The sequence below is a fragment of the Elephas maximus genome, chromosome 21 (genome assembly GCF_024166365.1).
Source record: "Elephas maximus indicus isolate mEleMax1 chromosome 21, mEleMax1 primary haplotype, whole genome shotgun sequence".
Taxonomy (NCBI): Eukaryota; Metazoa; Chordata; class Mammalia; order Proboscidea; family Elephantidae; genus Elephas; species Elephas maximus.
In genome coordinates, this window is record NC_064839.1 from 38,799,898 (window position 1) to 38,812,423 (window position 12,526).

General features: G+C 39.4%; 1 protein-coding gene across 1 annotated transcript in view; it reads left to right on the top strand.

The window, feature by feature from the left end:
- Positions 1-9,534, top strand: part of PHLPP2 (PH domain and leucine rich repeat protein phosphatase 2) — a 91,633-nt gene extending 82,099 nt beyond the window's left edge. Inside the window, exon 19 of the mRNA XM_049864152.1 lies at positions 7,596-9,534. Within this exon, the coding sequence (XP_049720109.1) occupies positions 7,596-8,744 (1,149 nt within the window). The 3' untranslated portion in view covers positions 8,745-9,534. The remainder of the gene's footprint in view (positions 1-7,595) is intronic.
- Positions 9,535-12,526: the final 2,992 nt, after the last annotated feature.

Below are 12,526 nucleotides of genomic sequence, written 5' to 3' on the forward strand. Positions count from 1 at the left end.
CTGTATGTCTATGAGGTCAAGTTGGTTGATTGTGACATTTAGATCTTCCGCGTCTTTATTGAGCTTCTTGCTGGATGTCCTGTCCTTCACCAAATGTGGTGTGTTGATGTCTTCTACTATAACTGTGGAGCTATCGCACTTTTCGGTGCCGTTAGAGTTTGTTTTATGTATCTTGCAGCCCTGTCATTGGGTGTATAAATATTTAATATGGTTATATCTTCCTCGTAAATGGTCTCTTTAATCATTATATAGTGTCCTTCCTTATCCTTTGTGGTGGATTTAACTTTAAAGTCTGTTTTGTCAGAAATTAATATTGCCACTCCTGCTCTTTTTTGATTGTTGTTTGCTTGATGTATTTTTTTCCATCCTTTGAGTTTTAGTTTGTTTGTGTCTGTAAGTCTAAGGTGTGTCTCTTGTAGGCAGCATATAGTTGGATCATGTTTTTTTTATCCATTCTGCAACTCTCTGTCTCTTTATTGGTGCATTTAGCCCATTGATATTCAGCATAATTATGGATAGTTATGAGTGTAGTGCCGTCATTTTGATGCCTTTTTTTGTGTGTTGTTGACAGTTTCATTTTTCCGCTTACTTTTTTGAGCTGAGTTTTTCTTTGTAAATTGTGTGTTCCTCTTTTTCATTGTAGTTGAATTTGTTTTTGCTGAGTCTTTGTGTTTATCTTGGTTTTTATTTTGAAGCTGGGATTGTTAACCTTCTTTGTGGTTATCTCAATATTTACCCCTATTTTTCTAAGTATAAACCTAACTTGTACCTCCTCATAGCACCTTGATTTCCTCTCCATACAGAAGATCTATGCCTACTTTATTTAGTCCTTCTTTATTGATTATTGTCATCTTTTACATGATGACATCATTGATTCCCTGTTTTGAGCTTTTTTTTTCAATCTCATTTTTGTAATTTCTCTGTCTGAGCTGACATCTGGATGCTGTGTTCTGCATCCTAGTGTTGTGTAGATATCTGATATTATTGATTTTGTAACCAGAGATTTCCCTTTAGCATTTTTTGTAGTTTTGGTTTGGTTTTTCCAAATGCCCTAAGCATGTATTTATCTGTAAATGACTTAATTTACCTTCATATTTGAGGGACAGTTTTGCTGGATATGTGATTCTTGGCTGGCAGTTTTTCTCCTTCAGTGCTCTCTCTATATATATGTCATACCATTGCCTTCTTGCCTGCATGGTTTCTGCCGAGTAGTCCGAACTTATTGTTATTGATTTTCCTTTGTAGGTGACTTTTCACTTATCCCTGGCTGCTCTTAAAATTTTCTCTTTGTCTTTGGTTTTGGCAAGTTTGGTGATAATATGTCTTGGTGACTTTCTTTTGGGATCTATCTTGTATGGGGTTCAATGAACATCTTTCACAACGTCAGGGAAGTTTTCTGCCAGCAAATCTTCAACTATTGTCTCTGTATTTTCTATTATCCTTCCCTGTTCTGGTATTCCAATCACTTGCAAGTTTTTCTTCTTGATAGAATCCCACATGATTCTTAGGGTTTCTTCTTCTTTTTTTAATTCTTTTATCTGATTTTTCTCAAATATATTGTTGCCAAGTGCCTTATCCTCCATCTCCTGAATTCTGCATTCCAGTTCCTCAATTCTGCTCCTCTAACTTCCTATTGAGTTGTCTAATTATGTAATTTTACTGTTAATCTTTTGAATTTCTGAATGCTGTCTATGGATTCTTGCAGCTTATTAAATATTTCATTATGTTCTTGAATAATCTTTTTAATTTCTTCAACTGCTTTATCTGTGTATTCCTTGGCTTTTTCTGTATACTGCCTGATCTCATTCCTGACGTCTTAAAGCGTTCTGTATATTAATCTTTTGTATTCTGCATCTGGCAATTCCAAGAGTACATCTTTATCTGGGAGAGTCCTTGATTTTCTGTTTTGGGAGTTCGTTGAAGCAATCATGGTCTGCTTCTTTATGTCATTTGATATTGACTGCTGTCTCTGAGCCATCTATAAGTTATTGTAGTAAATTATTTTATGTTTGCTCACTGTGTCCTATCTTCTTGCTTTGTTTTGTTTCAGTGTACCCAAATAGGTACTAGAGTGCACTAACTTGATTATTGGAGCTTTTAAAGCACTAATGTCCTGTTACCAGATGGTTACAGCTGTTACCAGGTGTATGAGCCTATGAGTCCATTCACTATTCTTGTATAGATTCAGCTCAGGTGTCCTGATAGTCACTTACCTATTGTGTCATGTAGGCTCTCACCTACTATCTTTGAAGAGTAGTGGTAATGGTTGTATGCGCTGGTTTCTGGTAGTGGCTGGGGGTCACAGTCTGAGAAGGGCAGGGTGCTGACAGCCTTCCCCCAAGTGTCAGTGGGGAAGGACTGTTTCTGTTCTCCAGAGTGCTCTGGTGGGTGGGTTCTGTAGCTGTACCTTAGACACCCAATGCTTATACCTGTAAAGACTGGTAGGCACCACTATCCTCAGACCCCTTTCGTGGGCGGCTTGGTGGTGTGGATGGAGCCTCAGCCCTCAGGCCCCTGTTGTGGGTAGGTGAGGGCTCTGTTCAATAGGCAGAGCGGTATCAGGCCTCCAAAACCTGTCTCTTCACCACACTGCTGAAACAATTACAGTCAGACCTCTAACAGATTTGCCCTTGCATAATAATAGCCACCTGGTTCCATGAAGGGGTGAAAGCTAAAGCCTGTGGATTGCTTATGCCTGGATTGGAGCCGCTTCTGCTCTGAGCTTCCAGTTTAGGGGAGGTGGAAAAGTATTTTTCCCCCGTTTGTTAATTTTCTCCTTCTCCCAGTCCAGGAGAATGGGTCAGAGAGGACACAGCACGTTCTGTCTCAGGCCCAGGGATTCACCTGCTGATGATGCCAGTTGGGGAAGAGGGGGGAGGGATCAGATAGATAGGAGGAAGTCCTTTCAGAAGAAGGAGCTATTAGATTCATGCTATAAGTTAGACAAAATCACTTATTCTGTGTTGAGAGTGCTCTTTCATCTCAGATTCCAGAGGTGTGTGTAGCCTGTGTGCTCTGGCTGGGTCCCCACCGAGATTTCCCTGGGGGGTTTGGGCTACATCCTGCACTTGCCTTCTTTAGCTGAAGCATCTTTGTCCTAAACCCCACAGTAAGACTCGGGGCCGTCATACCAGGGGATCGGGGTGCCTGCACTTCGTTTGCCTTTTTTCAATGAAGTAGCTGCTTCCTGAACTCCGCAGCCAGCCATGCTGTAGACACGCCACAGGGTCAGTGGTGCACCACTTTGCTTGCCTTATTTTGCTGAATCTGCCATGTCTTAGAAAGCTACCATTAGCCCTGCTGCATTCTTGCTAAAGAATGGCGCTAAGGAATCAGCTGAGGCACGGCGTGGGCTTGGCAGCTCGTCACTGCTTCTGTACTGTCTCTCGCTCCCGTCACTCAGATCGATTCCTTAGTTCTGTGTTTGATGCTCAGGGTTTGTAGATTGTCATATACGTAATCGATTCACTTGTTTTTTTCAGGTCTTTGTTGCAAGAGGGTTCAGCTGAAGCTTCTGACTAGTTAGCCATCCTGCCCCTGCTCCTCATTTGTTTTCTTGACTGCTACTTCCATGGGTGTTGATCGTGGATCTCAGTAAAATGAAATCCTTGACAACTTCAATCTTTACTGTTTATATGATGTTGCTTATTGGTCCAGTTGTGAGGATTTTTGTTTTCTTTATGTTGAGGTACAGTCTGTAATGCAGGCCCTAGTCTTTGATCTTCATCAGTAAGTGCTTCAAGTCCTCTTCATTTTCAGCAAGCAAGGTTGTGTCATTTGCATATTGCAGATTATTAATGAGTCCTTCTCCAATCCTGATGCTGTGTTCTTCTTCATGTAGGCAGCTTCTCAGATTATTTTCTCAGCATATAGATTAAGTATGGTAAAAGGATAGAACGCTGATGCACACCTTTCCTCACTTTTAACCACACAGCATCCCCTTGTTTTGTTTGGAAGACTGTATCTTGGTGTCTGTACAGGTTCTTCATGAACACAACTAAGTGTTCTGGAATTACCATGCTTTGCAATATCATCCATAATTTGTTATGATTCACACAGTCAAATGCCTTTGCACTGTTAGTAACACACAGGTAAATATCTTTCTGGTATTCTCTGCTTTTAGTCAAGATCCATCTGACATCAGCAATGATATCCCTTGTTCCATGTCCTCTTCTGAATCCAGCTTGACTTTCTGGCATTTCCCTGTCGATGTACTGCTGCAACTGTTTTTGAATGATCTTCAGCAAAATTTTGCATGTGTGTGATATTAAAGATATTGTTTGGTAATTTCTGCATTCTGTTGGATTACCTTTCTTTGGAATGGGCACAAATATGGATCTCTTCCAGTTGGTTGGCCAGGTAACTGTTTTTCAAATGTCTCAGCATAAACGAGTGAGCACCTCCAGCTTCGCATCTGTTTGCTAAAACATCTCAATTGGTATTCTGTCAATTCCTGGAGCCTTGTTTTTTGCCAGTGTCTTCGGTTCATCTTGGACTTCTTCCTTCAAGTACCATCGGTTCTTGATCATTTGCTACCTCCTGAAATGGTTGAACGTCAGCCATTCTTTTTGGTACAGTGACTCTGTGTATTCCTTCCATCTTATTTTGATGCTTCCTGCGTCATTCGGTATTTTCCCCACAGAATCCTTCAGTATTGCAAGTCAAGGTTTGAATTTTTTCTATAGTTTTTTCAGCTTGAGAAATGCCAAGGGTATTCTTCCCTTTTGCTTTTCTAATTCCAGGTCTTTGCACATTTCGTTATAATACTTTGTCATCTCAAACTGCCTTTTGAAATCTTCTGTTTGGCTCTTTTTATTTCACCATTTCTTTCATTCTCTTTAGCTACTGTTCATTCAAAAGCAAGTTTCACAGTCTCTTCTGATGTCCATTTTGGTCGTTTCTTTCCTGTCTTTTTAATGACCTCTTGCTTTCTTCATGTATGATGTCCTTGATGTCATTCCATAACTTGTCTGGTCTTCAGTCATTAGTGTTCAGTGCATCAGATCTGTTCTTGAGAATAATCTTCTGCACCTTCAACTTGAATTTGCATGTGAGCAATTGGTGGTGTATTCCATAGTCAGCGCCTGGCCTTGCTCTGATATTGAGCTTCTCCATCAACTCTTTCCACAGATGTAGTCGATTTGATTCTTATGTATTCCATCTGGCAAGGTCCACGTGTATAGTTGTCATTCATGTTGTTGCAAAGAGGTATTTGCAATGAAGAAGTCATTGGTCTTGCAAAATTCTGTCATGCGATCTCCAGCATCATTTCTATCACCAAGGTCTTATTTTCCAACTACAGATCCTTCTTCTTTGTTTCCAATTTTTGCGTTCCAATCATCAGTAATTATCAATGCATCTTGATCGCGTGTTTGATTAATTTCAGACTGCAGAAGTTGGTAAAAATCTTCAACTTTTTTCACCTTTGGCCTTACTGGTTGGTGCATAGATTTTGAATAGTAGTCGTATTAACTGATCTTCCTTGTAGGCATATGGATACCATCCTGTCACTGACAGTGTTGTATTTCAGCATAGATCTTGAAAGGTTCTTTTTGATGATGAATGTGACGCTGTTCCTCTGCAATTTGTCATTCCTGGCATAGTAGACAATATGGTTGTCTGATTCAAAATGGCCAGTACCAGTCCATTTCAGCTCACTAATGCCTAGGATATTGATCTTTATGCGTTCCTTTTCATTTTTGATGATTTTCAATTTTTCTAGATTCATATTTCGCACATTCCACATTCCAATTATTAATGGATGTTTGCAGCTCATTTTGAGTTGTGCCAGGCAAAATTCTGCGTAAGGAGTACCCATCTTAGGTTCCATCTAAGGAAGCACAAAACCAAGAAGTAGCGTCATAATATGATTGATATATTAGAATTCTGGAAATATGAGGCATTAGTCTTAGGAAGTTCTTTCATTCAAAGCAAATGAAAGATAATTTTTTTGACTGTTCCTGTGTTTTACCACAGTTTAGATAATACTGTTTAGATTTTTCTTAGGGGGTCCTATACAAGTATGAAAACAGGTTTCGTTTTTAATGACTTAACTATTAAGCTCAGACAAAAGGAAGAAAACACTATCCTGATACAAATAGATAAATGAATTACATGTATCTTTGATGCTTTATTTTTATAAATGTTGTTTAAACCACATTTATTGTGTGCCTGTTATTTACCAAGCACTGTATTTTCATTATGTTATTTAATTTTCACAGTAACCCCATGAGTTGTTGTTAGTTGCTGTTGAGTTGATTCTGACTGATGGTGACCTCACGTGTGTCAGAGTAGAACTGTGCTTGAGGCTCTCTTCCAAAGCACCTCTGAGTGGGTTTGAATGGCCAGTCTTTCAGCTAGTAGTCAAGCACTTAACCGTTTGTACCACTGAGGGACTCCAACCCCATGAGAGAAGTGTTTTTATTCCCCTTTTACAGATACAGACAGTGAAGTTTAGAGTTTGTGACAATTCCAGTATATGAGAGATCCAGATGTACTTATAAAAAAAAAAAAATTTTTTTTTTTTTTTTTTTTAGCAGCTATGAAATAAATGTATTGCTGATTTTAGAGCTTTTGTTCATTTAATCTTACAAAGAAATCAATACAAAATATCTGGCAGGGGAACAGTCCCAGTCTGTAACCAGAGTCATTCCTTTTCCTCTTTAGATTTGCATGGGTTCTTATTTGATCTGCTATTCGTTCTTGGTACAGCCCTTATAAAAAAAATAGAGTGGGTAAATTATGCAGTACTGTAGTCCATATTTCTAAGGCCAAATAACCTTAAAAAACCTTTTGCTCTTGAGCTGATTCCAACTCGTAACAACCCTATAGGACAGAGTAGAACTGCCCGATAGAGTTTCCAAGGAGCAGCTGGTAGATTCAAACGGCCGACCTTTTGGTTAGCAGCTGAGCTCTTAACCACTGCACCAACAGGGCTGCAGATAACCTTAACCCAAACCACTGCCGTCGAGTCGATTCCAACTCATAGCGAGCCTATAGGACAGAATAGAACTGCCCCATAGAGTTTCCAAGGAGCACCTGGCGAATTCTAACTGCTGAGCTCTTGGTCAGCAGTCGTAGCTCTTAACTGCTATGCCACCAGGTTTCCCCAAATAACCTTAGAGATTATTTAATCTTTAGCTACAAAGACCCTCTTAACCATTTGATATTTTCTGAATTTTTTCAGTTGTAATTGTGAATTTCATGAGAAATCATTTTTCTGAGTCTTGGCCTCTCTGAGAATCTTAGGGATGGGGAGTTAATGGCAGTTGTGCTTAATGTTGTTCTGACAGATGTTTCTCTTTTTAAGAACATGTGTGGCCTGTGCTTCATGTCAGAGCAAGTAACTTTGAGATGGCGGTGCCTCTTAGTCACTTAATTTTAATTGGTTCTAACTTTAGTCCTCTGAACCATTTGATGTAATAACCATATGATATTTGTTTTCACAAGTCCACTTAAAATTATACAGGTCCTAAGAAAAATCATGTAATGTGTCTTATTTTATTGTAGATTCCTAAGCATTGTGATATAGAAAGATATAAAGTTGCCTGTCATTGTTGCTTGTTTCTCAAAACTTACATTCTGCTTGTCTGTAGGACAACAAAGTGAATGGGGTAACCTGCTGTACCCGGATGCTGGGCTGTACATACCTCCACCCTTGGATCCTTCCCCAGCCCCACATATCTTCCATTTCACTTACTATTCAGGATGAGTTGCTAATTCTTGGGAACAAAGCATTGTGGGAACACTTGTCATATACAGAAGCTATTAATGCAGTGCGTCATGTACAAGACCCTTTAGCAGCTGCCAAGAAGCTGTGCACCTTAGCACAGAGCTATGGTTGTCAGGACAATGTGGGGGCCATGGTAGTTTATTTGAACATTGGCGAGGAAGGTTGCACTTGTGAAGTGAATGGGCTCACCCTTCCAGGTCCTGTGGGATTTGTTTCAACCATCAAGGACCCCCCCAAGCCAACCACTCCTTCCTCTAGTAGTGGTATTGCCTCTGAGTTCAGCAGTGAAATGTCCACCTCAGAGGTGAGCAGTGAAGTGGGATCCACGGCTTCTGATGAACATAACACTATTGGCCTGGATTCTGGCTTGCTTCCAAGGCCAGAGAGGCGCTGCAGCCTTCATCCAACACCCACCTCTGGGGTTTTTCAGCGCCAGCCTTCTTGTGCTACTTTCTCAAGTAATCAGTCTGACAACGGCCTGGACAGTGATGATGATCAGCCCGTTGAAGGGGTGATAACAAATGGCAGCAAGGTAGAAGTAGAAGTAGATATTCATTGCTGTAGAGGAGGAGACCTTGAGAACTCTCCTACTTTTAAAGAGACTTCCCCTACCCGGTGTCCTGAGGAACATGCTAGAGGCTTGTCTTTTGGGATCCGAAGACAGAACAGTATGAATAGTGGCATACTTCTGCCAGTGAGCAAGGACAAGATGGAATTACAGAAGTCTCCCTCTACTTCCTGTCTCTATGGAAAGAAACTCTCCAATGGCTCTATTGTGCCCCTAGAAGATAGCCTGAATCTCATTGAAGTGGCCACAGAAGCCCCCAAGAAGAAAACTGGCTATTTTGCTGCCCCAACACAGCTGGAGCCAGAGGATCAGTTTGTTGTACCTCGTGACCTGGAAGAAGAAGTGAAGGAGCAAATGAAACAGCACCAGGAAAGCAGGCCCGAGCCTGAGCCCAGTGAAGAGGATCGGACCGAGGCCCTGGAGGAGTTTGACACAGCACTGTAATTCTTCCCCAGGAGCCACAGGGTTAGAGAGGGCTGTGTTAGTGTTGGGGTAGGGACTATTCCAGAGGCATTATGCCTCTGCGTTTCTAAACCATAGATAAGTGGGGTAGAACTCAGAGCTAAAAAAGGTGACAGCTATCAGGGTCTTCCTCTGGTTAAGCTAGAAGCTACTATCAGTGTTAAGTTTCACATTTAACCTGTATTGGAATTCCCAGAATTGCTGGGAAGAAAGCAGATGTTCTGTATCAGTCCTACCACCTGCCATTAACCCTTTCTCTCCTAGGATAATTTTGAGAATTTGCCTGCCTGGGCAGGAAAGGGACTGTTTCTGTGGAGGAAATTTCTGAAGATTGATTCCCTTTACTAATTGCTGCTGATGGATCTCTGTGACAGAGAAATCACCTTATATCTCAACCTAACTGATGGGATGTGATGTGACTAGTCACATGGCTTTTCATTCTTCTCTACGAGAATACAGCCTATCAAAATGATGTTTATTGGAAATGCAGAACCAATCAAACAGATAATTTATGTATGTAATGTAATGAGAGCACTTTTCCTTGACTGTGAACTTTTTATTTTTGAATCTGCACTCGAGCCAATCTTAGAGGCAGCCTGGCACCTTTGTGCATAGGGAGAGCGATAACCAGGTGTTAGAGCCTTCTATGAGGGTACTAGAAAAGGCCGTGGGAAATTGATTTCCCAGCAGATCACAAGAGAGGAATTTGAGGATTGGCCTCTTTCCATCACATATGGTAGATTGGCAGTCAGTCTCTTAATACATAGGGCCAAAGCTGTGTCCAAGTAACCTTGAGGCACAGCAGATGACTCTGGACAGACTGAGGCTGAGTGAGAAAAGATGATGGATGGATGGAGCTCATATGTTAGACATGTTCCTTCTCTTATTCTAGAGCAGAGGGATGGTTTTCTAAAATATCAGAATTAAGTTGAAGATTCACCTCTTTAATGTTTAGCAGGGTACTCTTATGAAAACTGCTTATCTATCTACCTTACATGGTTTCAGAGTACTGGGCTGAGTTACCAAGAAAGACTCTTAATTGACAAATTCTTAAGCTTACAGAAAACTTGGTTTACTGTGTTTTTTTTTTTTGCACATTCCATATAATCTAGCAAAATGCATTTCCTTGCATATTTCTGTTCTATTGCCTTTTCCATTAGAAGATTTACTTAGGAAAATTAATCCTACTTATATTCATACAAAACTTTGACATTGCTTGATTTTACCAAGTGGGGAATGTGCTTTGAATTTTTTGGAACATTTTCACAATTAAAAAGAAAATAGAGTGGAACCACTTTTAATTTGTTTCATTAGAAATAAAATGTTAAAAATAGGAGTGATATATATATTCCTTTGTGTTTTTTAAAGTTTTTGTTTAAAGCAATAGTAGAAAACCAGATGACCTGTCCACAAATGGGTGTGCAGTCTTCATCTGCCCCCAGACCCCATACCCGTGGACGAGTCAGTGGAGCATGCTCTTGGGGGATTCTATACTCCTCAAATCAGTAATATACAAGCCCTCAAAATCTGAATGAGTCCTTGAATTGTCAGGAACACTTGATTTTCCTGTGTAAAACTACTGGTCAACTATTGAAAGATTTTAGAACTCAGGTTTTGATTTGAAGAGGGGAACATGGGGGGAGAAGGGGATTTCATGTAAAGTTTAGGTGCTGTTAGAGAGATGGGAACAATAGTGTGTTGTCACCTTATTTTTATATGAGAAAAAGGGGAAAAAATGAAGAAAAAAACTCAAGATGGTAGTGATGGCTCATATAAAACATCTTTCTACCCAGACAGAAGAACCTTTGGGTTATAGAATAGTGATGTTATCTAGAAATGAAGGTTATTTGGGGAAAATACCACTTTAATAATGTAGTCTCATAAAAATTATGATTTGTCTGTGAATTCTTTTCTTGTCTTCTGTTTGTTTCCCACCTTACTTATTGGAACCGCTGTAAAACCCAGTTCTGAAATGACCTTACCAGATGTAAATGTATTTCCTTTTTAGTCAGCAGAACTCTGAAATCCAAAATGTTCTTTTATGTGGTAAAAGGTTATTTTTAGGAAATATTAGGTTGTATTGAAAACCTTTATTATATACTATACCAAAACTGATTATTCTTTTTGTAACCTCTTTTAATTCATTTCCCTCTACGATTGCTCTGTATTAAAACAGAGGGTAAAAAGGCCATAGCCTGTTACCAAAAATATAATACAGAATTCTTGACCTATGAGGTAATTTACAGAAATTGTGTTTTCTGATTGTGTTATCTGATTAAGCTGATTAGTTGGTGAAAGTCAGTAATTTGTCTTCAGGTGGATGTAATCTACTTTCCAGTACTGAGAGGACATGTTGCCCAGGTGGACAAGGTACAGTTGATCTCTAGCCAGAGATTTCTGGCTTCTGTATGATTCTCAAGTCTCTGTGTGTACCCCCGACTTAATAGAGAATTTTAACCAAATTTCTGAAAGAACACTCCTGATTATGGAAAGAGTTGATGTGTCCCACGGACAAAAAAATACACAAGTCTTGGGTGTTTCCGGCAACCGTGGTATTCTTACTTTTATCCAAATGGATTGGAAATATATTTGAAAATTTGGATGTTGATAGACATAAAGCTACAGTGCTACTCTAGAGTCATTGAAAGACCACTCCTAATACAGTTGAGGGCTTTATTATACTACTGCAGAATGTATGTGTGCAATAAGTTGGCGAATTAATTTTCCTGGTGTATAGAAGAGCTGACATGAGCAGTTTGGTAATTACTGGGTGCTATTACAATTGTTTGTGCTGAGTGCTATTTTCCAGGAGATGGAGCCAGTTAGGTTTGGCCAATCTACTGAATATTAAATGATACTCTTTCCATGTAGACACCTTCAGCAAAAGCAGGTACTTGGAAGCCACAGGCACACGTTCTGTGTCTATTCAATAATTATTAATGAAGAGACCTCCATAAGGGAGCACTTGGCTGTTATTGATAAATGTACCAATTGTTAAATAATTAGTCTTCAAGCCATTCAGTGATGTCTGCAGCATCACTATAGAACTGTCTTGTGTCACTTTTTACTTCCAAGTGGAGCCTTTTAGACTCCTTGATATGGAGGCAAATTAATGTTTCTCACCAGTTACTGACTTTTGCCCCAAGTTGGGTAAGCACTTCCTAGACTGAGAAAAGCAGCTACAGTAAATCCTGCTGTTCCTTCATTTGGTTATCATTCAATCACACATAAGCTCCTTGTATTCTAAATTTCACGTACTTCTCCCAGATGCTATAGGGTTTTTTTCTCACTGTTGATTATGGATGTCATCTAGACAGTGGGTTCATATCTTATGGTTTTGTGCAATCATTGTCATATTGTAGTCCTAAGACTCATAGTGTATTTTTGATATTTTTGAAATGTGTTAAATTTTTTAATTCAATAATATGAGCCAGAGCATGTTGCAGCAAATCTATTGTTTGTAAAAAAGAAAAAAACAAAAACAATAATAATAAATAAAATAAAATGGAATATCTTTTTCATGGCTTTGTTTTAAAATGGAATACTTGTTTTACAAATATGCATGACACTAACTTTCTCTCCTACTTGTAAGTAGAATTAGTTTCTTAACCAAAAACCCCTTTATGATTCTTTCTGTTTTTTTTCTTGCTTTACGACAGCACTAGGGGGTAGGTTGTTGGAGAAGATAAGCAAGAACAGGCAAATGAAACCACATTCCATGATGCTTTATGAAGCAATGAGTTAAGGCAAGAATAAATATTTTT